General features: G+C 53.1%; 1 protein-coding gene across 1 annotated transcript in view; it reads left to right on the plus strand.

The window, feature by feature from the left end:
* The first annotated feature begins 232 nt into the window (after window positions 1-232).
* IFFO2 (intermediate filament family orphan 2) overlaps window positions 233-23,044 on the plus strand; it is a 43,158-nt gene continuing 20,346 nt past the window's right edge. The window contains exon 1 of the mRNA XM_003783848.3: window positions 233-1,156. Coding sequence (XP_003783896.1) covers window positions 492-1,156 — 665 coding nt within the window. The 5' untranslated portion in view covers window positions 233-491. The remainder of the gene's footprint in view (window positions 1,157-23,044) is intronic.

Genomic DNA, 23,044 nt, shown 5'->3' on the forward strand with positions numbered 1-23,044 from the left:
GCTTGTGGGAGTAGCCTCGTGCTGCGGGTCTTTGGGGGCGGAGCCTCGAGTTAGTGGAACGCCGCAGAGGGAGGAGGGATGGGCGGGGCTAGTGGGGAGGCGGGGTTGGTGTCTGCAGTGGGCGGGGCCCGCCGCAGAGGGGGCAGTGCCGGCCGAGAGTCCTTTGCGTGCGGCTGCCGCGGCCCCTCCACATCGTCTCTGACAGCGCCGGCAGCAGGACTTGCCACCCTCGCTAGCCTTGCGCAGGTACCGCGGCCTCCGCCGTGTCCAGAGGATCGGCCGAGCTCCATTTCTCGCCTCAGCACCCACATCCGGGGGCAATCCGATCCGCCGTCTCTGCGGAGGCCGCATCTGGCGCGCATCTGGAACCGCCCCGGCCGGCCGCGCTGGAACCCGCGCCCACCCTGGCCCGGCCGCGCCGGGAGCCCTTCCCGGAGCTGGAGCCGCACCTGGAGCCGCGGGCCCGGGGCCCTGAGCCGCGCAGCCGGCGCATGGTGAACTCGCTGCTGTTCGGGGAGATGGCCTTGGCCTTCGGGTGCCCGCCGGGAGGCGGCGGCGGAGGCTGCCCCGGCGGTGGCGGTGGCGGCGGCGGGGCCGGGCCAGGGCCGTCGCCGGTGACGGCGGCGCTGCGGGATGACCTGGGCTCTAACATCCACCTCCTGAAGGGGCTCAACGTGCGCTTCCGCTGCTTCCTGGCCAAGGTGCACGAGCTGGAGCGCCGCAACCGGCTGCTGGAGAAGCAGCTGGAGCAGCAGCAGAGCGAGCGTGAGCGGAGGCTGCGCTACAAGACCTTCTCCCGCGAGCAGGCCGTGCAGACCGGGCCTGAGCTGCTGAGGCCGTCCGCGCCCGGCATCGGGCACGGCAGCTGCAGCGGTGCGGCGGCCGGCGCCAACGCTAACGCGGTGGCCCTGGGCGGCCTGCCCCCAGGCGGCGGCTCGCACCCGCAGCACTACGGCCGCCTGCCTGGGACCATCTGGAGCTACACGCAGGTGCGGCGCACTGGCGGCGGCGGCGTGGAGACCGTGCAGGGCCCCGGCGTGTCGTGGGTGCACCCCGACGGCGTGGGCGTGCAGATCGACACCATCACGCCGGAGATCCGCGCGCTCTACAACGTGCTGGCCAAGGTGAAACGCGAGCGCGACGAGTACAAGCGGAGGTGAGTGGGGCTCGCCCCTCCCCCTGCCGCTCCCAGACTGTAGGGAATCCAGGGCTCGACAGCCGTGGAATGTGTGTGCAGGAGGGTCCCGGGCCACCAACTCCTAGCGGGTGGGCTGGAAGCTGTGTTTGCAGAGCACCGCCGTACACACACTAGGAAGACTCAGTTATCTAGATCCAAGAATGGGCGCGGGCGCTGAAGCAGTGGGGACACCTCCGCCATCACTGGTCAGGCACATTGCTTTTTAGGTGATGTAATAACCAACTGTGTTTTATATGATCTCATTTAATCTTCATGACAATGCAGGGTAAGACAGTCTTATCCCATTTTGCAGATGAGGAAACTGAGGTGTGGAAATACAAATTGACTCGCCTAAGGTGGCTTGGCAAAAAAGCGGTGAAACTTGGATTTGAACTAGTGGTTTTAACAACTCCTGGCTAGTCTGTCTCCCAGTCTAGATATTTTCCCAAGGATGTAGAAGATAGGCTTCCTTCCCTCAATAGGTGAAAAGAAAAAAAAAACTCTTAACCAACCCACTGCCTTTTTTATTCCTGGAATTAAGTGAGATGGTGTGATTGAAAATGGATGGATCTGCCCCTACCCCTGGGGCCAGGGTCTTCCATCTTGCTCCAGCTCTGTGAGGTCCAGCTCACTGTGATGGATAACCAGAACTACATAAGACTGACCGCAAGCTTTTAAAAATGCCTCCCTTCATCCCTCCTCTTCTAGTCTCATGGCTTATTGAGCCCTAACAAACTCATCCCTAAAGGCCCCCAGGAGAAGATAACCTTGGGCAGGAAGACTGGACGTTTAGTGGATTGAGACCACCATCTCTGGCCTTTGCTGGGGGGGCATACTACCTGCAAAACTGGCCAGTACATTCCTGCCCAACCCAGATTCCCCAGCTGGGAAACTGTCATTGCTTCCTGCCTACAGCCTGGCAGACAGTAAGTACTGTCTGCTCAGCTTTCCGATAAGAGGAGGGGGTCTGTTGGTAACATCTCAGGCTGGGATGGGGGAGGGGTCCTCTCAGCCTCTCTGCTGGTGTCCCAGGCACAGTCAGTCCACTCTGCATGTGGAGCTGTGGCTCTGAACTCTGGGGCCTGGAGGATGTGCTGAGAAGAACCTTTCCTTCTGTCTCTATAAAGGTCTGCCCAGAGAGATGGGCATGGGTCTCTTTCCTCATACTCCCTCTGGGCAGACAGCGACTGGGTAGGATTTAACTGCCAGCCCCATCACCTACTGGTGAGATTGTCAAACCACCGAGAAGCCTGTTTGCTCATCAGAGAAATGGGAATAATAAAATCTGCCCACAGTTGCTCGAGGGGAGAGTAGGATGGTGATGCTTTTTGGAAGGTCTAAATAATCATGATGATGTTATTAAGGATGATAGTGCCCTTTTTCAAACTCGCAGGGAGTAAAAATGCCTGGAGCCTCTGATCTCCTTCAAGCAGGGCCTGGCTTTCTGGCAATAGGTCTTATACTTCACTGGGGAGATAAGCTTCTCTCCTGGAGTACTTTCTCTGATGAGGACTTGAGAATGGCCCAGTGCCTTGCTATAGGGAGGCCATCTCTCCCACCTCTCTGTCCCTCGTGGTCAGTCTCGGTTGGGGCAGGCTAGGAAAACAGGCACTTGCTTTCAGAGATGAAACTGGGGAGGGATGGGCTGGGCCCTCCCGTCTGCCACTGTTGATGGTGTCGTCATGCCTCAGGCTTGTGTTTTGTTTGTTTTATTGTGTGTTTGCTTTTTGGACCTGGCTACTAAGTAGATGGAAAAACCGTGCCCAGTTATAGAGGAAGACAGGTTGTCATTGAGCAAGGATCTATTCAAGTTGCACCCAGGGTGTGGGGTGTGATGTCAGCTTCTGGCGCTGGCCTGGAATGAGATGGCACTGCTGAGACAGGTGGCCCGCGCGAGTATCTCTCTTCTTGCCCTCCTGGGGTCTTGCACACCTTCTCTTTCTCCATTATTTTGTGAACTGGAAAGACCCCCTCCTTTCTGAAGTTGATTCAAGACACACATTGAATTTTTCTAAAACAAGTACCCTTTCTTTCCCGGGCTCAGTTTCTCTATTTGAAAGCAAAGTGGGTGGGCTAGAATTGTGCTCCATGAAGCTCCAGGCTTCCTAGAGATGATTTAAGAGTTCCTTGAATATTTAATACAACTTATTATTTAAAACTACATTCAGATGTTAACACAGTGATGAAAGGGTGCTCGCTCCCTTTTAAGTTCTTCATATTAACTCACTGGAGTCCACTAACATGGTCACTTGTTAGTAGTGTATTTGGGTTTCTTGTAAGAATTTTCCTCTGGGAGGAGAGTGGATATTTGATCAACATTTTTAAAAGTTTAAAAATCACTGGGATAGATGATCTCAAAGGGTCTTTCCAGCCTTGCCAATTTATAAATCTGAGTTTGCGTGGCCCAGCTTACCTCTGATTTCCTGTCCATAAGAGAAGTTGTGGTCTCAGGGATGAGACCGAGGTGTTTGCTTGGAGTGTAGGCCACCAGAGGATTTAAATCCTCCCAGGTTGTCTATCATGGAACCCCAAGCAGTAGAGCTTGTCCAGGAAAAGAAAGCTTCTGGAGCTTTCTCTGCTTCACTTGGATGAACTCACAGCTTTAGAGACCCCCCACTTGCTTCTCCAAAGGGCAACCTGTAATATGTAGCTCAGTGTTCTTCAAGCTTGGAGGCTTTGTAGGTTTCACCTCCAGGAATGGTGGCCATATCCATGTACACTGTAGATTAGTAGTTACACAAAATATTTAAACTTTAGGCTTGGCGCCCATAGCACAGTGGTTACGGTGCCGGCCACATGCACCGAGGCAGGCGGGTTCAATCCCGGCCCAGGCCAGCTAAACAACAAGGACAACTGCAACCAAAAAATAGCTGGGTGTGGTGGTGGGCACCTGTAGTCCCAGCTACTTGGACAGCTGAGGCAAGAGAATTGCTTAAGCTCAAGAGCTGGAGGTTGCTATGAGCTGTGACAAATTCCCCTTCCCACTTCAGCCCAGGTAAGCAATGATCTGCTCTCTGGTCTCTATAAATTTGCCCTTTTTGGACATTTCATCTGAACAGAAACATACAATGTATAGGCTTTTTGCCTGCCTTCTTTGACTTAGATCAGCGGTTCTCAACCTGTGGATTGCGACCCATAGGAACTGTATTAAAGGGCTGTGGCATTAGGAAGGTTGAGAACCACTGACTTTGATAATATTTTTGAGGTTTGTCCACGTTGTGGCATGCATCCATAGGATATTCCTTTTTATTGCTGAATAATATTCCACTGTATGGATAGAATGCATTTTGTTTATTCATTCACCTGTGCACTCAATATATTTTAAATTTAAAGAGTCATCTGTGCACCACCTCACATCATCCCAGGTGCCATCACAAAGCATGCTTTGGAAACACTAACCCAAACCAGATGGGGCCTGGGGTGCCTAGGTCCTTGCCCCGATTACCACTCGTTTGGTTTCTGTTTGGCCCAACTAGGTCTTTACCACATGGGTAGTGAGGTCGCCAAAACTTTATCAAGGATGAGGTTGTCAAGGGTTGCTTTGGAAACCAAAACAAACATCTCTACTCTGTCCTCACCCTCTGCCATCAAAATATCCTGTTCTGACTTTGTAAGCTGGGGGCTTTTCCCTGGGAGATTCTTGCTGAATTTATCAGGACTAAACAGGTTGACATCCACGAGACTTGGACTCCAGGTCCGGCTTGGCCACTAGGCGCTGTGTGTCCTCTGGCCACCTGCTGCCCTCTCTGGACCTCAGGTCCTCTACCTTTACATGAGGGATTCCCTTTAGGTGATCCTTCTCAGCTTGCTCTATACTTCAGGTCTGTGACTGCAAGGGGCCTGGGTCTGACTGACGTTTCTGCCTCCTAAAATGGGCAGTGTGTTTCATTGTGGCCTTTCTTTGTTCTGGGTTTCCGCCTCCCTGTCCTGCCTCTGCCTTAGATGACTAGGGTCCAGGCCCCAGGCACGGCCAGTGCTGCCTAGCCCATCCCCATTCTGAACTGTTTTAAGTGTCCTGTCTCTTCATTGGCTCCAGAAGGAAGCAGGGAAAGTTTTGAGGTTGTAAGAAAAAGGTCCCTCTGGCTTGGCAGCTGGGGACAGAGCTGCCATGGCTGGTACAGGAAGTTGCCCAGTACTAGTGGTGCTGGCCCAGCTGCCTTTTGGACTGGGAGACGTTTTTGGGAGTCTGGGTGCCCCTGCAGCCCTCCTGTTCTCCCCAGGTCCAGTGTGATTTGGAGTGGGCTGGCTTTGTTCCCTCCCCGTGCAAACTGCCTAGTGTATGTGCCCCTGATTAAAGTCATCTTTGAGGCTGTTTTTTCCTGGTGCCTGGTGTGACTGGAGGGTGGTTTGAAAGTCTAGAGATACCACCATGATCAGTTAGCATGGTGACTTTCAAATGAACTCTTCAGAGCCCTGGAGTCCATAGCAGGATACCTTGGGGGTGATTATTCTGGGGACAGTGGCAAGTGAGCACCTAGGATTTGACCCACATCAACCACAGCAGCTCCATGTCTGTCTGACTCCCAGATCGACAGTCCGAGGAAGATTCTCTTTGAAAACAGGGTTGTACTGTTTGAGAAAGAAAGAAAGAAAGAAACTGCTGATTTAGCTGAGTCCTTTCATTTTTGAGGTAGGGAAACCAAGGCCCAGAGGGGGCTGACCCACAAAGCCGGGCTGGGCAGAATGTCCGTCTGCCGCCCAGAGTCCGACCTGATGTCCATACCATCTGCTGTAGTCGGGGCTTAGCAAAGTCCCTTCTACCTTTCTGTGTGTCTATTTTAAGCAATTTTTAAAAAGCTGCTTTCTGGGATGGGAGGGACTTTTGTCACAGCTATTTCTGACTATGAGCCGGAAGGGGCTGGGCTGTCAGCCGGAATGGAGGTCTCCAAAAAGGGATGGTGGGTGGGTCAGCTGCAGTGTCCCCTGCCTTTTCCTGTCACCCCAGGGAAGCCCTCAAGCATGAGGCTTCTGGCCCCTTAATGCTCTAAAGCCAGAAGACCCCGGAAAGATGTCAGAGGGGTTTGTTCCTTGCCACTTCCGTTCTGAAGCTGCCACTGATGTAGATTCTTTATTTCTGATTTCCCAGTGAGGCAGCCTGGGAGAGGAGAAAAAAAGGTTTTGAATCTCAGCTCTGCCACTCTCTGTGTGACCATGGGCAAGTTGCTTGGCTTCTCTGAGCTGAGCCCTCTATTAACCCTCCTTCGTGGAGGAGGGATAATACTGTTGTCCTCTTAGGGGTTGGTAAGGAGCATGTGAGCTCCTGTGTTAATACACCTGGGGCTTGGTAGGCTCTGGTCAGTCTTTACCCCAGACCATCTCCTTCCTCACAAAGTCTGTTCCCTTGTTTTACAAGGACGTCTGAGCTCAGCCTGGGCTGCCCAACAAATCCATTTCAGGACACGTCCCTGCTCTCTCCGTCCCATGGAAGGCGCCAGAGATGGTGTTGGGGGCGGAGGGAAAAGGGCTGCTTCTTTGTCCGGCATCTAAGAAGGATGTTTGACCTACTCTTAGCAGTTGATTTGTGTCTCCGGAAATCTCTCCCTCCCCACCCCCAGCTCTTTCTCTCAACTTCCTTTAAAAAAGCAGCGTGCACCCCCAGCCCCCATCTGGCTCCTCGGTTCACTAGAGAACTTGTATCACAGAGTCCCTTGGCCCGGTTGGCATTCTCACTGGGGACAAATTGGGGAGAGATTCTCAGAGCCGCAAGCTAGAGGGAGGGGAATGAGGTCCCAGAAAAGAAAAGGAAGCAGGAGACAGCTGACGCTAAAGATTCCTTCTCAGAGGAATGTGGGGCGGGGCTTTGCCTTGGCCACAGAGCGGATGCAGGGTCCTTGGGTCCTCCCAGTGAGTGTGCATGCACACACACACACACACACACACACACACACCAGGCTCTCTCTCCAGCCTGTCGCCTGCATCACTGCGTGTGCTGAAATTTGAAGGACACAGACGGTAGACCCAGAATTTGAACGCTCCCTTTGCTGCAGTGAGATGCATTGAGTTGCAGGAGAATTGATTTAAACCATGCTGCTTGTCAGTGATACCGGAGGCCCTGGGCTTTTGATCGCATCAGGGAGATGCAGCCCGGCTGGCTATTTATTCTGTGTTGTGGATGACAGAAGGCTGGGGACAGGGAATGATACATCTAGGCTGTCCCCTTGCTCAGGATGGGGGATATGTTGCTTTTCCCTGACTTTTCTTTTGTCAGACATTTCTGAGCACCCGTTACCTCTGCCATCACAGCCCCTTATGCCCTGAATAGGAATTGCTGGGAGGTGTCTGCTTCCCTTGTTGATTGGAAGCTGCGCAGGGGGGCTGGCTCCAGGTCTGTCTTCCTCTCCTATAGGCAGAGCCCAGCCAGGGCCTGGCCAGAGTCCACACTGGGTAAAAATTCGTGCAGTGAGGGAGGGCTGTGTGTCTGGCTGCTGTGCACTCCAGGGGTTTGGGGACAGAAGACAGGTGATACAGATGATAGCCAGGGATTTGGCCACTGGTGGAGGGAAGGGTCTGGACTTGGAGTTAGAAGACTCAGGCTTCAGTCTCCACACCTCACTTCGAAAACATGGAAGGATCCACCTCTCATGGTGTCCAGTACTGGGGTCCCAGCGCAAGATTTAAAAGCTGCATAAATGTGGGCTGGTCACTGCCTCTCAGAGCCTCAGTTTCCTCATTTGTAAAATAGGGATGCTGAGCTCTGTGTCCTGAGGTTTGGGAGGAGTAAATGGACTCACTAGCTGCAGCTTGGTGTGTGTAAACAGTGACATTTCAAAAGAAATGTGGGAAGATTTCATAGGGCAGAGGTGGGTGTCCTACAGAGGGTGAGCTGTGCTGGCCCTGTGAGGTGAGCAGAGGTCGAGAACCAAGCTGGAGGCTGGAAGGGGGTTGGCCGTGCCCTTTGCTGGCAGGTCTGTGGGTCGTACAGCCTTCTGGGCAGTGCCTGGCTGTGAGGTGCTTAGGGGATTCCAGGCCAGATGGGAGACTGCGTGGCAGGTTTGTGGCACTGCTGCTGCCTACCCACCAGGGGAGTGTCCTCCTGCCCACACGGGGCTCTGGGTGCTTGGCTTCCTGGGCAGGATGTGGTTTCTCATTCTAGCCTTGGTATGGGGAGGGTACTTGTCACCCAATAGTAAACCTGGCAAATGCCTCTGGTTCTCTCGCGGGTCTGTGGCCTGGCTGAGACCTGTGGAGCCTGAGTCCTGGTCTTGGCTTGCCCATGACGTGGTATCAACTTTGCTCTGCCCACCTGGGAACTGTGAGAAGTGAGGAGGGGGCTCACCCAGTGCCCTGTGAAGTCTATTCTCTCTGTTCACTGGAGTAGTCTGGATTCTGCACATGCCATTTAATCTATTCCATCTCAGTTTGTTGCTCTGTACAATGGGGGTAAAGTTTCTTAAAAATTTTGCTTTGCACGGTTGAGGTAAAAGTCAGTGGAAGTAATAGAGTAGGAAAGCCTTTTCAAAAAAGGTTTAAAAAGCAGTCAGTTATGACTCAGTGTTGCTGTTTATTGAGCATCTACTTTGTGTGAAGCTCCATGATGACTTCTTTAAATAAGTGATAATTGTGAGAACATCCCCGAGTGGTAGAAATGGATTGAGCTCATTTTGCAAATGAAAGGTTCCCAGATCTTGCAATGAATCCACTCTGGGTCTTCAGACTCCAAGGTCAGGGCTCTTCCCAGGAGGTGGCCTTGTCCTGTGGCCCCTGAAGGTTGGCAAAGGCTGACCCAGGGTGGGGAGGCAGCCGGAGGTATGAGCCTCCCTGGTGCCTGTCACAATATTGCCGCAGCAGGTGGCAGAACAGGAGGCGGCTGCTGTGCATGGAAGACTCCCTGCTGTCACTTTATAGTAATTATTTCTTGAGAAGCAGATGAATCGCAGGCAGTGGCAGGCAGATGAGGCTCTCACGCCACTGGGCCACCACCCTAGCAGGTCCATCTATTCCCCCACTGCTCTTTGGGGAAGGTCCTAGTGGGGTCTGGGCCCTGGGTTGGCAGGGGCACTTCTGGTCAGCCGTGGAGTGTGATACATCAGGTTGGCGGGCTGGTGGGGGAGGGGATGGGGAACAGGGAATTACTGCCCACTGTTCCACGTGGCCTTACTTAAGTCCTGTGGCAGCTTGGCAGGATGGAAACTGAGGCATAGAGAGAAGTAACTTGGCCTCAAGTCATACAGCAGAGCCATGGCCAGCTGTGGGCCTCAGACTCTAAGTTACTGCTCTTTTTATCTTGGTTGGCCCCAGGGCAGTGGCCAGAGGTTCTCATCTGCTGATGACAAGCCTGGGGGAACACTGGGATTCTGGTGGCAGTTTGGAAGCTTGCCTCTGCCTGGGGCTGGGATCTCCCTAACTTTTGCTTTTAGTCAGTGCTGTGATCTGTGCCAGGGTACGGGGAATTTGTTCTAGTCATTTCGAGTCGCTTGTTGGGGAAGAGGAGACCGCTGGGTGTGGATATCTGAGAAGCCACCCTTCTGTTACTCTCATGACAGTGGCTGAGCACCCTCCAGGCCCTGGGCTGGGCACCAGGGGAAGCAGACCTAGCCCCTGCCCTCAGGAGCTCCTCAGGAGTTTGGGTCATAGGCAGATGTATCATGTGACAATGGCATGTGACAAGTGCCTTCTTGAACAGTGCTTGTGCATATTAGGAGCACAGTAAACATTTATTCATGAATTAATTTGTCATACAAATATTTATAGAGCGTTAACTTTTTGCCAGGCCCCATTCAAAGCATTTATAAACATTTAATTCATGGAAGCTCATGATAACGCTATGAGTTCGGTGCTACTGTTAGCCCATTTTAGAGAGGTCAAAACTGAGCCACAGAGATGTCGAGACATCTTGCCATCTTCCAAGACAGCTGGAAGGTGGCAAGCCCAGATCCACCTTTTACCCTGTGCCGTACCCAGAAAGGGCATGTTCATTGCAAACAGCTGTCCTGCTCTCAGCCTGAGTTTTCACTTCTCCCATCCAAGTACTAACCAGGCCCCATCCTGCCTAGCTTGTGAGATCAGACGAGATGGGTGTGTTCAGGATAGTATGGCTGTAGACTTCAGTTTTCACTTCTGTGAAATGGGGGTAATAAATCTGACCTCATGAAGCTTTTTGGATGACCGACTGAAGTGATGACTGCGGAAGCACTTTGTAAACTAGTGAGTGCTGTGCGGGTGGGGCCTAAATCCTTGGAAGCCCTGGGCCACACCGCTGTTTCTTCTCCTACTCCCCAGGCAGCCCCAAGCTCCCCGAAATGCCTCATCCTGCCCTCCCTTTCGCCTCCTTGGGATCCCGAGACAAGCTGGGATGGGAGTTTGGACCGAAAGCTGCTGAGTTAGCTTGGAGCAGAGCATTAGTGTGGAACTCGGAAGCTGGGAAAAGAGGAAGCCACGGGGTATTTCTGCTGCTTATCAGCCCCAGGACCTTGAAGGGTCACTTTGCCTCTCTGAGCCTCTGTTTCCTCATCTGGAAAACGGGGACAGTCATATTTTGGGGATTGCATGAGAAAGCAAATGAGGTGACAGTGCTCTGATGTGACAGCTGCAGTGGTGATCATTAAACGGGGCTAGGGGTTCTGGAGAGAAGAGCAGGGTGGGAGTGGAATAGCACTTGGGCCTTGGCCCTGGCGGAGCCCCTCCACGTGGCTGTGTGGGGTGGGGGCTGTCTCTGCACTGGGTCTGAGATGCTTGCTCAGTGCTCTCCGGCCTGCGTGCTCCGACTTCGGGATGTGCGGGTTCACACAGCCCCCTGCTTGCCTGCTGCTCTGTGGAGAGAGGCCCCTGCCGTGGAGACATTGCTTTCCACCCTCTTAATTGGCCATTTTTATTACTTGGGTTATTTAAGATGGTTCTTGGCTTGCTGCCGCCTGTTTGCCATTTTGGGGGAGGGGAAGAGCTGCTGGTCTGAGTGGACCTTGTGACATTCCCTGGCAGACAGGCTCCTCTCTGGGCAGGGTCAGTACTTCTTCCCAGGCCCCACTGGCACCCCCCTTTTTGCTCCTGGCCCACTGTGGGCGGAAGGCCATCTTGGGCGGGTGGTAGTGGAATAATTTTGAGGAAGCTTGTTGCAAAGTCAGGACCAGAGAGCACTGGAGTGCTGGGTGGAACACTGATGAGACCCTTGAGTGCCTAAAACCCCGGGATTCTGGGAGGCACCTGAGCCAGTTTAGAGCCAGTCAAGGAAGGCTTCCTGGAAGAGGCATCACTTGGGTTGTATTTGGAAGGTCCAGTAAGAATGGAAGAAAGGGAGGAAAGGTGATCCAGGAGAGAGAAGAGCTTATGTGGGGCAGAGCCAGGAGCCTGTTCCTCTTGTGCTGGTTTGCTTCTAGAACAGCCACAACCTGGCCCACCCTGCACTGCCTTCTTCCCTGTCTTGTCCCTGCTCCCTCCTCATGGCCTTCTTGGCTCTCATTGTCTGTCTTGCTCTTTTCTCCTTTCTCCTCTCCCTCATTCCTTGTTCTTTCTTTTCTTTCTTTTTTGTTGCTGTTTTTGGCTGGGGCCGGGTTTGAACCCGTCACTCCGGCATATGGGGCCGGCGCCCTGCTCCTTGAGCCACAGGTGCTGCCCTCATTCCTCTTTCCTTCTTCTCAGCCCCTGCTCTTGTGGCTGGCTTTCTTACCTGTGTCCTGTCCCTGCCTAAGGCTGGCACTTTCAGGAGAAATGTAAAAAACTCCCAAAGGCAAGAGCACTCTGAGTGAAGAAGCCTCTGCCAGAGGTACGCCTTGGAGTCACCTGCCCCCGGAGCAGACATCCGGGTTCTTGGCCCTGTGGACAAGGCTCTCTCAGCCCACAAAAGAGACGTGCAAGGTTGCCTGTGGCGTTTGTCTCTTGATAACAAAAATCTCCTGGCTCTGGGGTCTTGGGGTGCTGACTGACCAGCCACAGGCTTGGCTGCATCATTCCTCTGTGCCTCAGTTTCCCCTTGTATAAAATGGGATGGTGAGACCGACAGGGCTATTGATAACCCTGGCCCAGGGAGGTGTTCTCTGCCTTAGCGTTGGAAGGTTTGAAGACTTTGCCTAGAACGCTGAAGTTGGGTGAACCCCAAAAGCGGATTCCCCACAAAGACCACGTTTCTAGGACTCCCTCCCTCCGATCTGGAGACGTGGCCTGACAAATAGTACTTGGTCAGGCATCTTTATGTGCAGTCTTTTTTTTCTGTTTTTGAGACAGAGTCTCACTCTGTCACCCTGCGTAGAGTGCTGTGGCAAATTCTTGGGCTCAAGTGATCCTCTTGCCTCAGCCTCTTGAGTAGCTGGGGCTACAGGTGCCCACCTCAACATCTGGCCTGAAAAGTCTTCCCTTGCACTTGGCTTTACACTTGCCTTTAAAGAAAATACTAGCATTGAAAACATAAGGACATACCAGACTTGGGAAACTCAAGGGCTGGGCCAGTGGACGACTGCTGGCAGACCAAGATTAACCTGATGCCAAGTTTAGGGGACCCCCAACTTGTAGGTTGTTCTTCTCTGAGCCTTCAGGCACAATTAAATTGTGGGGCATGAAGAAGACATTGCTTTGTCGGCCCTTTCTTAGTGTTCCCTGTTGGCCTGTGGTCTGGGATTACACTTGGGTGAGAGCTCCAGCTGTGGATTGTGAAGGCCTGTGTTTGCATCCTGCTCTGGGCCTCAGTTCTGTCCTCTGTAAAGTGGGGCTGACAACCTCAGCTCCTGAGGTTGCAAAGAGGATTCAGTGAATTAGCATGTGCCAAGTGTGGGGCTGGTACCTAAGCTATTACCACTCTGTCCCTTGTGACCTGGCCTGGCCCTCCCCAGCCGTCAGCCCCCAATGCAATGGGAACTGCCTACTCCTTCCCCCTTCCGGTGTGGACTGGCCTTTTGTGTTCTGGACGCTTCCTTTTCTCAGCAGAACAACCAGCCTGGCCATTGAGGCGGAGGTCACGTCTCCTCTATTCCCTAGCAGACTGTCAGCACAGGGTGACTGGGAGGGCAAGACATGCCATTCAGGGCTGTGTCTGGTGAAAGGTGTCACCTGGTGCATGTGGCTTGCAGGAGGCCTCAATGGAGTGTGGGCATGAATAGGGGATTTGGTCCCTGTCCCTGGCTCCCTAGGGGTCATAGAATGTGGATTTGGAAGCAGCCTCAGGAAGTAACATCCCTGGTCTGATGTCTTGCCATGAGGCAGAGGCAGAACTGGAATTCAAACCTGCATCTGGCGGCTGTTTACCAGGGGTACTTCCCACTACACTGGTGGGATCAGTTGCCAGACTGAGAAATAGGCCTCATGTTCCCAGCCCCGTTTCTGGGGCTGAGATATGAGAGTTGGAAGACAGGGAGTCCTGTCCTGCCCTGCTCCCAGCAAGGCCTCCGTAGCTTCTGGCTTCTCACAGACAGTTTCTGCGAGTCCTTATGGGTGAAGTGCTCACTTCCAGACCTTGGCAAAAGAGTGACGTTGAAGGCTGCTTTGGCATTGTTTTTCCAGGGTTGACGTCAGGGCAGCTGGTTTGGGGTTTCGTCTGTGAGACAAAGGCTGCTTTGTAGCTTCTGCCCAGTTTAAGTCCAGGCACATCACCCCCTAAGGTCGAAACAAGATGGAAGGGATTGCAGGGCCTGAACACAGAGGCCCTGAGAGGCTCGGCTTGCCCTCAGCTCCTCCAGGAAGGGAGCCAGTATCTCGTAATTCCGTAATACCCACCTTTCCCATTTACCAGGAGCATCCCATGTGCTCCCTGCAGTGCTTAAAACTTTGTGGACATGTTGTCTTACTGTGATCAACACTCCAGCAAGGTGGCTGTGGTCATGCCCATTGTACAGATGAGAAAACCAAGTCTTGGCAGGTATAATAACTTGTTACTTATAGCTAGAAAGTGGCAGAGCTGGCACATGAGCTTGGGTTTCTTTGGCTTCTAGGATCACCACTGGGTCCCACCACTATTGAGTCTCATGTCACATAGAGCTTTGGGAGGAGATTTCCAAAAGCCAAGCTACCTTAGGGTCAGGCTGGAGCAAAACCTCATGGCTTTGGGGGATCTGGAGTTTTAATTTCTTTTGTCAGGATTCTGAATTGGGTCACTGTGCTTGGAGTCTGTGTTGTGTATCTGGCTGTGTACATGAACATGTCTGTACAGATTGGAGAAGGGAATCAGATGCTGGAGGGTCTATATCATTGGAATGTAATTCCAGCCAGGCCTGGTGGGCAGGAGTCATCTCAGGGGACACCTAGGACCATTTGCTCTTTTTTTCCAGAGTTACCCCACGTGATCATCCATCCAGCCACCCACCTACCTGTCCATTCATTCCTGTGTTATTTTCTGGGCTCCTGTGGGCAGGTCCTATGCTTGGACTGTGGGCTGATGCTGCATGACCTGGAAGAGCCCTTACGGATGATTTAGTCGCTCTTTCCCCCTTTTGTCAGAGAGGGGCAGTGACTTGCCCAAGGTTGCACAGCAAGTTGGTGGCAGAGCTAGGACTAAAAGTCAGGTCTGAAGGTCCCAGCCCCGTGTTCCTGCTTCTCTGCAGCGTTGACAGATGGCTTACTCCTGCTGGCAGCCCCCTCACCCAGGCCTTCCCTCCTTGGTTATATTGCTGTGTTGTTGGGCTTTTCTGGAATCTTCACAGCCTCTATTCTGAGAGACACCTGCTGGACCAGTATGCAGGGCCTGGGCTGGAGCTGAGCTGGAGCTGAGCTGGAGCTGAGCTAGGCCAGCTCTGTCCTGAGATGACACCCGTCCTGGTCTGGCGGAGACTCTGAGACTCTGCTCCGCTGAACACCTATTTATTGTCCCCAAGGGTCTCCAGAGGTGGACTGTTCCTTCCTGGCCTTGGGGCTAGGATCACTGGAAATCCTGCTTAAAGATTTCACTACCTAGGAAGAGCATTCCGGAGCCTTCTCCCAGGGTCCTTGAGGCCTTTTTCATTGGGAAGTGCTTCCTGGTCTCTAGCCATGGTACCTACTGCTGCACGTCCCCCTTGTTTAGTAGGAAAGTGGGTGGCCACCAATTGCATGGTGGTTCTCCAGGCAGCACCTCTCCCCTGCTAAACTCCAGATGCGTACCCTCTTCCCGCCTAAAATCCCACTTTTTTCAGCTTCCTGAAAGAGCTCGTGTCTTGACTCAGACACTAGTTGGGACATGCTCACTATGAGAAGGGATCTGCTTGGCCCCGTAGGATCCTACAAGTTCCCGGGAAGGGGGCACATTCCTTCTCCAGGAGTCACAGAGCACTCCGAGCTGGAAGTGGCCCTGGAGTCTGGGGTGACCCCGGCCCCATCTTTCCTGATGGGGAAACTGAGACCCAGAGATGTTGAGCAACATGTCTGTATCCATTCAGCCAGCCTGGTGGGGTTGGGGGTTTGTCTTTGTGGGGTGATTCCTGTGGTTTGTCTGGTGGCCCCATGGCCTGGTGGTCCCTGCCCCAGGTATCCCAGGAGCAGAGCAGTCAGCCTCACGTGGCTCCACAGGGCTCCCTGGGCAGTGACAGTGCACCTGCCTGCTGGCTCTGGGGTTGGCAGATTCCTGGCGGTCCAGGGCTGCCCTCACTGCCAAATAGTGGCACCTCCTCCATCCCACCATCCTGTGGTTCCCTCTTACTCCACGGCCTCCCACACTCCCTTTAGGCCCCAGGGAGGCCCCTCACCTCCATAGGTAGAGGACGGGAGGCCTGTGTGTACATCAGCAATTAAGTTGCCACAGGGATACTAGTTCTGGTGGCTGGAACAGGAAGAGGTTGAGTAGTTTTGCCTGCCAGGGCTGGACGTCCAGCTGGTGTCCTGGCCCCTTGGGCCAACCAGGCCATCTGGCCCTGCAGATATACACAGTGTCCCATCTGTCCTGAGGCAAAGTCACCAGGAGGAGACTGCCTGCTGTCTTTGTGGGACTGCTGAGGTGGGTGTGGACCCAGCTGTCCATCTCTGGGAGGCCAGATCAGTTGGGAAAGGACGTACCACTGGCCACTCTCCCCTCTGTCCCAGGTAGCTGCCTTATAGGTCTCCCTGAGGTGGGAGGAGGTAGAGTCTGAGCTCCCAGAGGTGGTCAGGGCTTCCTTGAACAGATGGGTCCAGAGAGGTGCAGGGATGGGCCCAGGGTCACACAGCAAGTCAGTGTAGGCAGGCCCCGCTGGCTGCTGCACGGTGTGGCTCCAGCTTACAGGCTCATCATGCAGTGAGTACTGGTTGAGGTGTGCTCCTACTGTGTGCTGGGCACTTGGAGACTCTGGATACCAGACAGTCCGCAGACCCAGCGTGGGAGATAGGGCACCCAGAGGGCGAGGTCTCTGCAGGGAAGAATGGCACATCGCAGCCAAGCTGGGGACCCTGGAAGCTATGACAGCCTGTCCAGCCGCTAGAAGTGGGTCCTGCCTGCTAAGGAGCAGACTGATATCAGACATCTGGTGTTCACAGTCTTATAGAATTCCCACAACCCAATGAGGTAGGTACTGCTATTCCCCATTTTATAGATGGGGAAACTGAGGCTCAGAGAGGTAAAAGTCACTTTTACCAGATCCCTAGCTGGGGAGTGGCTGACTTGGGCGTCCATCTAAGGTCTGTTTGATGGCACTTTGGGGGGAAAGAGCAGCAGGTGGGTGCAAATGGCCTCACCCCTTTCCCAGGCTGGCTCCTTGTCCCTCTAACTTGGACCATCTCATTTTTGGCTTTTTGCTGCATCCAGGCCAGGGATTGTATGGCTGGAGGCCCAAATCTCAGGGGGAAAGAGTCCCCAGTTGAGTTTGAGAAGAGAGGTGATGCCAGGGCTGGTCTGCTGGCATAGCTAGGGCTGGTGACCCTCAGCCTCCCCCTGAGCTGGGCACCTGGCAACATCTGGGCATTGCTTGGGGGACTCCTGGTGGAAGACTATTTACCCATTTGAGGGCCCCAGAGTTCTGCCCTCTGATGGGGGCTAGGCCAGGCCAATGGGAGCCTTACGCCAGGGGCCACACAGTTAGGGCCGAGCTGCGACCCCACCTGACAGTCCAGGGGTTTAGAGATGATGCATCTTAGGGTCCATTCTAATTCCTGGGAGACTAGGGTACATACCATTTGGTCCTCTGCTTTCAATACGAGGCCAGGGCCACAGAGAAATGAGCCTAAGCTTTGGGATCAGACCATCATCTGCCACTTCATAAGGGGAGCAGAGCAGGAAAGCCTGATGGTGATGAGTTTGGGCTTTGGAACTCTGTACTGCCTGGATTCAAGTCCTACCAGTTCTGAGTTCTGTGACCTTGGGCAAATTGCTTCGCTTCCTTGGGCCTCAGGTTTATCATCTTTAAAATGGGTACAATAATAGTACCTATCTCATAAGATTGTTGTGAGGATTAAACAAGTTAATAGTTCTTAGCATATACTAACAATCTGTAGTGTTAACTGTTATCCTTATATGACCCTGGGTAAGTCACCTGACCTCATTGGTGAGCCTCAGTTTCCCCATCAGCAAAATGGGGATGAGGAAATGAGAGGTTCTCATAAGATGCTCTGCCAGGGGGCTTTCCTGCCACGTAAGTGTCTCCATCTTTTTTTTTTTTTTTTCAGTTTTTGGCCGGGGCTGGGTTTGAACCTGCCACCTCCAGCATATGGGGCCAGTGCCCTACTCCTTTGAGCCACAGGTGCTGCCCTAAGTGTCTCTATCTTGAGGGGACTGACTTTTCTCTCCTCTGAGAGGAGTGCCTGGGTCCCATGAATAGGTGGGAAGACCATTCTTAATAGGTGAGTGCTGGAGAGGTGCCCTGTGAGCTGCCTCCACCCTCCCCACTAGTTCACATCGAGCTGAATGCCAGGGTGCACTGTGATGGCAGGAGGCTGGTATTAAATAAAAAGTCGGTCCCCCTGTGCCGTATTTAGTCACTAATCCCTCTCTTGGCATGGGTGGCTGCAGTCTAATTACCTGTCCCAGCTGTGATTAAGCCCTCCCCTTCCCGGCCAGTTAGGACAATTATGACGCTGCACCTACAGGCCATCCTCGCCATGTCCCACCCTCAGTTGCACAAACTCCATGAATAATTGGTTTTGCTGGGTCCTTGTCACTCTTCCCTTCTTCCTCCTGGGGATTGCTCAGGAATGTCCTCCCCTAGCCAGTGCCACTGCAGGAAGCTCACTGTCTCTGGACTTGCACTGCCTGACTGTGTAGGATTGCAGGCACAATACTTCACCCCTCTGAGCTTCAGGCTTCTTATTTGTGAATGGCCTGGACTTGTAAGTGTTCCCTGAGATATCCTGGGATCCCCTGTTCTGTGCTTTCTCCACCCATGCAGAGCCTGTTTGTGTTCACCCATCCTCATTTAATCCAGCAGGGTCATGTTCACCCATTTTACAGATGAGGAGACTGAGGCTTAGGGAAGGCACTTGGCTCAGGGCTACAGAGCCTTGATTTAAACCTAGGATGGGGATGTGTGCTGACCCGTGTCTCGTGGGCTTTTCTTGGCCACTGGCTCCTCGTGTGGCCAGGCTGCAGATAATAAGGGAAACTCGGACTCTGGGGCACTTGGTCCCAGTGCTGTTCTGGTGAAGGAGATGCTCAGAGGGGCTCTCATGGGAGACAGCACTGGGCTGAGACCCACAGTGCCCTGTGATAAGCTTTGGGGCAGCACAGTCACTTGGAATAAACAATGGAGAGACCCAAAGTGCATATTAGGTTTCCAAAATAGCCCTGGGAGTTGCTGTTTTTCTCTAAGCTGTAAACATTCCTGGGTGGGGCACCCTACCCCTTCTGGACACAGACCTTCCTGGGCTTCCTAGTTCTTGGCTTGGGTACCCCTGGACGTGTTTCCCTAACTCCCTACTGGTTTCTGGGCTTGGGCAAGAGCTGGTGCTCTGGAGGCTGAGAGCCAGCTGCTTGCTGATACTGGGGTGGGGTGGGGTGTAGGGTCCTAGGGGCTTAGCAAAAGGCAAGGCCTGGGGATGGAGAGAGTGGGAACTAACCCTGCCGTCGTCTGCCACATGTGAGGTGGGGAGACGAGAGTAGCAGAGGGCTGGTCTGTGGAGGTTGTCTGGGGAAACAGAGGCTGAAGCCAGAGCGGGCACTGAGGCCATGTCTGAGGCCACATTGAGTCATTGCTGAACCAGCTAGAGTGGATCTCCTAGAGAAGGCCTGGGAGGTAACATCTGATGGGCACTTTTTAGAAAAGTATACAAGTACATCTGTGTACCTGGCCTTGTGCTGGGTGCTGGCATTGCAGCTGTGATTCAGAGATGGGGCTGATCTTGCAAGAGCTAAGAAAGGAAGAGTGGCAGGCGAATAGATAACCTTAGTGCTCAGTGACCCAGAGCCTTTGTAGTACAGAAGAGTGGCACTTGACCCTGACCAAGGAGTCAGGGAAGGCTTCCTGGAGGAGGGGGTATAGAAACTGTGTCCTGAAGGGAGAGAAAAGGAAATGACAAAGGGGAGGGGATATAGGTCCTTCCAGACAGAGAATACAATGTGTGTCTTAGGGGTGTGATGAAGCTCGGAGGTGCTGGGGATGCTGTTTTATCTTGCCCCACCCTAGTATTTGGCCACTTGGTCCAGGGCTTATCACCCACCAGACAAGACCTCTGCCCTTTTGGAGGCGAGGCACTGGGCCCATTTCTCAGATGAGCCTGATGTCCCAGCCCTTGCTCCTTGGGAAAGGCAGAGTGCCACCCATAAGGAAAGTCAGTATTAATAGAGGCAGCACAGATTAATAGGGAAACTGAGGCACAAAACTGTTGCTGCAGAATCTGGGATAAGGACCCAGGGGATCCTGTTTTTCCTTGGCTCCCTGGACAAATGGAAGCCCATGGTAGGCAATGCTGGGGGGGCCCACTTCAGGCTCCAGCAAGCCACTGAGCCCCTGGCCACGAAGCATTGTCACAGACAGCACTGTCGAAGGGCACACAGCCTTTTCTGAGTCCGCGCACTGGACCTAGAATCCCACTCTGCAGGGATACCTGGACAAATATACAAATATGAGCACACCGAGATGTTCTTTGCGGTATTGTTTAGATTCCTGGAACTTGGAAATGACAGTGGATGGCCCATTAAATCAATGGTGCACAGCCTTCTGCACCACCTGCCTGGAAGGATGCCGCTGTATATTGTTAAGTGGAAAAGCATGTTTGAAAACCACGTGCAATCTGATCCCATTTCCACTTTTAAAAACTCTCCTAAGAAAAAGTTAAGAAGGACGTATAGCCCATGTGAACAGTAATTCTCCCAGGGAGGGGGATTTAGATGGGGTTTTATATTTTTTAAACATTTGGCTCATTTCAGTTTTTTCTCTTTCTTGTATAATCATTGGAACACATTCATGCAATTTAAAACAAAGGGCATATGAGTATTTTTTTCTTTTTAAAATTTAAATGGTTTTGATTTTTCTTTTTGACAAGGTACATGTGACATCACTCAAAATTAAAAAGATATAGGGGAAGAAATAATGACACTTGCTACCACATGGATGAACCTTGAGGGCGTTCTGCTAAGTGAAATAAGCCAGTCACACATACTTTCCCATTTTATTTATACGAGGTCCCTAGGTAATTAAGTCCATAGAGACGGGATGTAGAATGGTGATTGCCAGGGGCTGGGGGAAGGGGCAGTGAGGAGTTGTTTAATGGGGACAGAATTTTAGTTTTGCAAGGTGAGAAGATTTCTGGAGATGGTGGTGATGGTTACACGACAATGTGATTGTACTTTGTGCCACTGACCTATACACTGAAAAATGGTTAAAATGGTAAATATTATGTTATATGTATTTTACCACAATTAAAAAAAAAAAAAAGAGGGGACAGAGTGACAAGTCCCCCGGCATCCCTCAGTCACCCAGTTCCTTCTCTGGCGGCAACTGGTATTTTCAACGTGATGGTGTGTTTTTTGGTTTCCTCCGGCCCCGCGGGCATCAGTGGGCAAGCGCAACTTGGGTGGGGTCCCTTCACAATGCACAGATGCCTCCTGCCCCCAGCAGCAGCCCAGGGTGAGCACCCCCTTCCAGTCCTGCTTCCAGGGCTGCAGGAAGCCAGGGCCCAGATCCTCTCACCCTTGCTGGAGGGGAGAGATTGAAGATTTCAAGGCTGGAGGAGCCAGAGGTCCTGCCCTGGAGAGAGAGAGAGCTCTGGAACTCACCTCCCCTCTCTCAGTGGGAGGAGAATACACTCAATCTGCTTCTGTGGCCCCAGCACTTGGCTCCCGAGTGGTCACTTGGGAAGTGTTTGTTGAATCTGTCCTAGAGGAAGAAGATGGACTCTAAGCCAGCGACCAGCCTGAGCTGGGCTGCAGCAGATACCCGAGGCTGCTGGGCCTGGGTGTCTCACAAACACCGGCACCCACTCGCTGAGGCTTCCTCAGGTCTAGGTCTCATGCCAGGCACTGGGACGTAGTGCTGAGTTGGACACTAGGGAGAGAAGATGGTGCTGGGGGGCCCTGTCCAGTCTGCTCAGCGGGGCCCCTAACTGTGGCTGGGAGAACAGTGCAGAGGCTGCACTCCATGACTAATCACAGCTTCCCACTACTGAACATCTACCCGGAGCTGGTCCAGGGCTCTGTGTTATTGTGACTCATTTACTATGACAGCCCCACAAGCCTGCTTAAAGTTGGGGGAACCTAGAGTGCAGGAAGTTAAGTATCCAAAGACACACAGCTTGAAAGTGGCAGACCCTCTGCCCCTCTTGGCATCTCAGCTTTGTGGGCCAGGGTAGGACCTCTGCAGCCAGCGCCTGGGGGCCTGATGACAAGCTGCAGCCTCCCCAGCCCAGAGTGCAGCAGAGCCAGAAGGAAACTGAGACCAGAGAGACAAGGGTGCATCTCAGACCCCAGAGCTGGGGGCAGGGAGGGCGTGGAAGGGATGAGAGCCTCTGTTTTCCCAGAGCTTGTGCATTATTTGCTCAGGAGCACGTGGCCAGTGATGTTGGGATTTGAACCTACTTTCATCCAACTCCAAAGTAGTGGCCTTTTTGCTCCCCAGGTGCCAGCTGATCGCCTTGGCCTGTAGAGGTGGGGGCATGCTAAGGGCTTTCTCCACCTGGGTTCTCGGGCCCTGAGAGGTGACTCTGGGCTAAGCAAACACCCTGGCTACGGGGCTCTTTTCCAAGTCAGTGACTGTAACCCGTGTGTACCCATCTGTGCACCTGACCCCGGCATTGTTATCTGGGGGCATTTTCTGAGCATTGTGCTAGGGACATGGGTAGGGAATGGGGTTTACGGAGCTGATGAGACCCTGTGTAACCATCGAGAGGCTGCTCAGGTTTGGGAGTGAGATGCACCTGGAGTTGACCTTGAGCCGGTCATTTCACCTGGGCCTCGGTTTCTCCTGTGTAAAGTGGGAAGGATAACACCTGGCCCGCAGAGCCGTGGTGAGAGTTACGGTGGTGGGAGTAAGATGATCAGGCTAGCACCTTGTGAGCATTTTTACAATAAATGCAAATCCTTTCCTTCTTGTAGGAGAGTACAGTCTGGTTTGAGAGGCAGGGGAGTGGATGCTGTGATGAAGGCAGGAGCCCAGAACTGGGAACACCAGGATGGGGGTGTAGTGACTCATCCTGGGGAAGTCATGATGGGGTCCCCGGAGGAGGTTACGAAGGTGTAGCCAAGCCTGGAGGTTGGAAATGGTGCCCCAGAAACCTCATGGTAGCCTGCAGTTTGGGACACGGATCCCTCTTCACCGTAAGATACTGGTTGAGTCACTTTCCTTCTCAGAGTGGCCCAGTTTGTGGGGGCCGTGCCCACTGGGTGTGGTTTCTAGACAGAAGCACTTAAAAGGCACTGCCTGCCCAGCATGCTGCTCGGGGTTATGAGCATCCAGAGAGCTGCAGTTTCTCCGAGGGTGTTTTCAGTAAGTGATACTGAGTGGGAGTGACATCGGTAACCTGGGCACATGCTGATACTGGGGAACTGGGACAGGTGGCTTATAAAACAGCCAGAACCTCAGTTTGGCATAGATGGCCCAGTGGTTCCCTGGACCTGGTTTTGCCCACAAAAGCCAG

This window comes from Otolemur garnettii, unplaced genomic scaffold (assembly GCF_000181295.1).
Source record: "Otolemur garnettii isolate 467f Iridium unplaced genomic scaffold, OtoGar3 scaffold00009, whole genome shotgun sequence".
Lineage (NCBI taxonomy): Eukaryota > Metazoa > Chordata > Mammalia > Primates > Galagidae > Otolemur > Otolemur garnettii.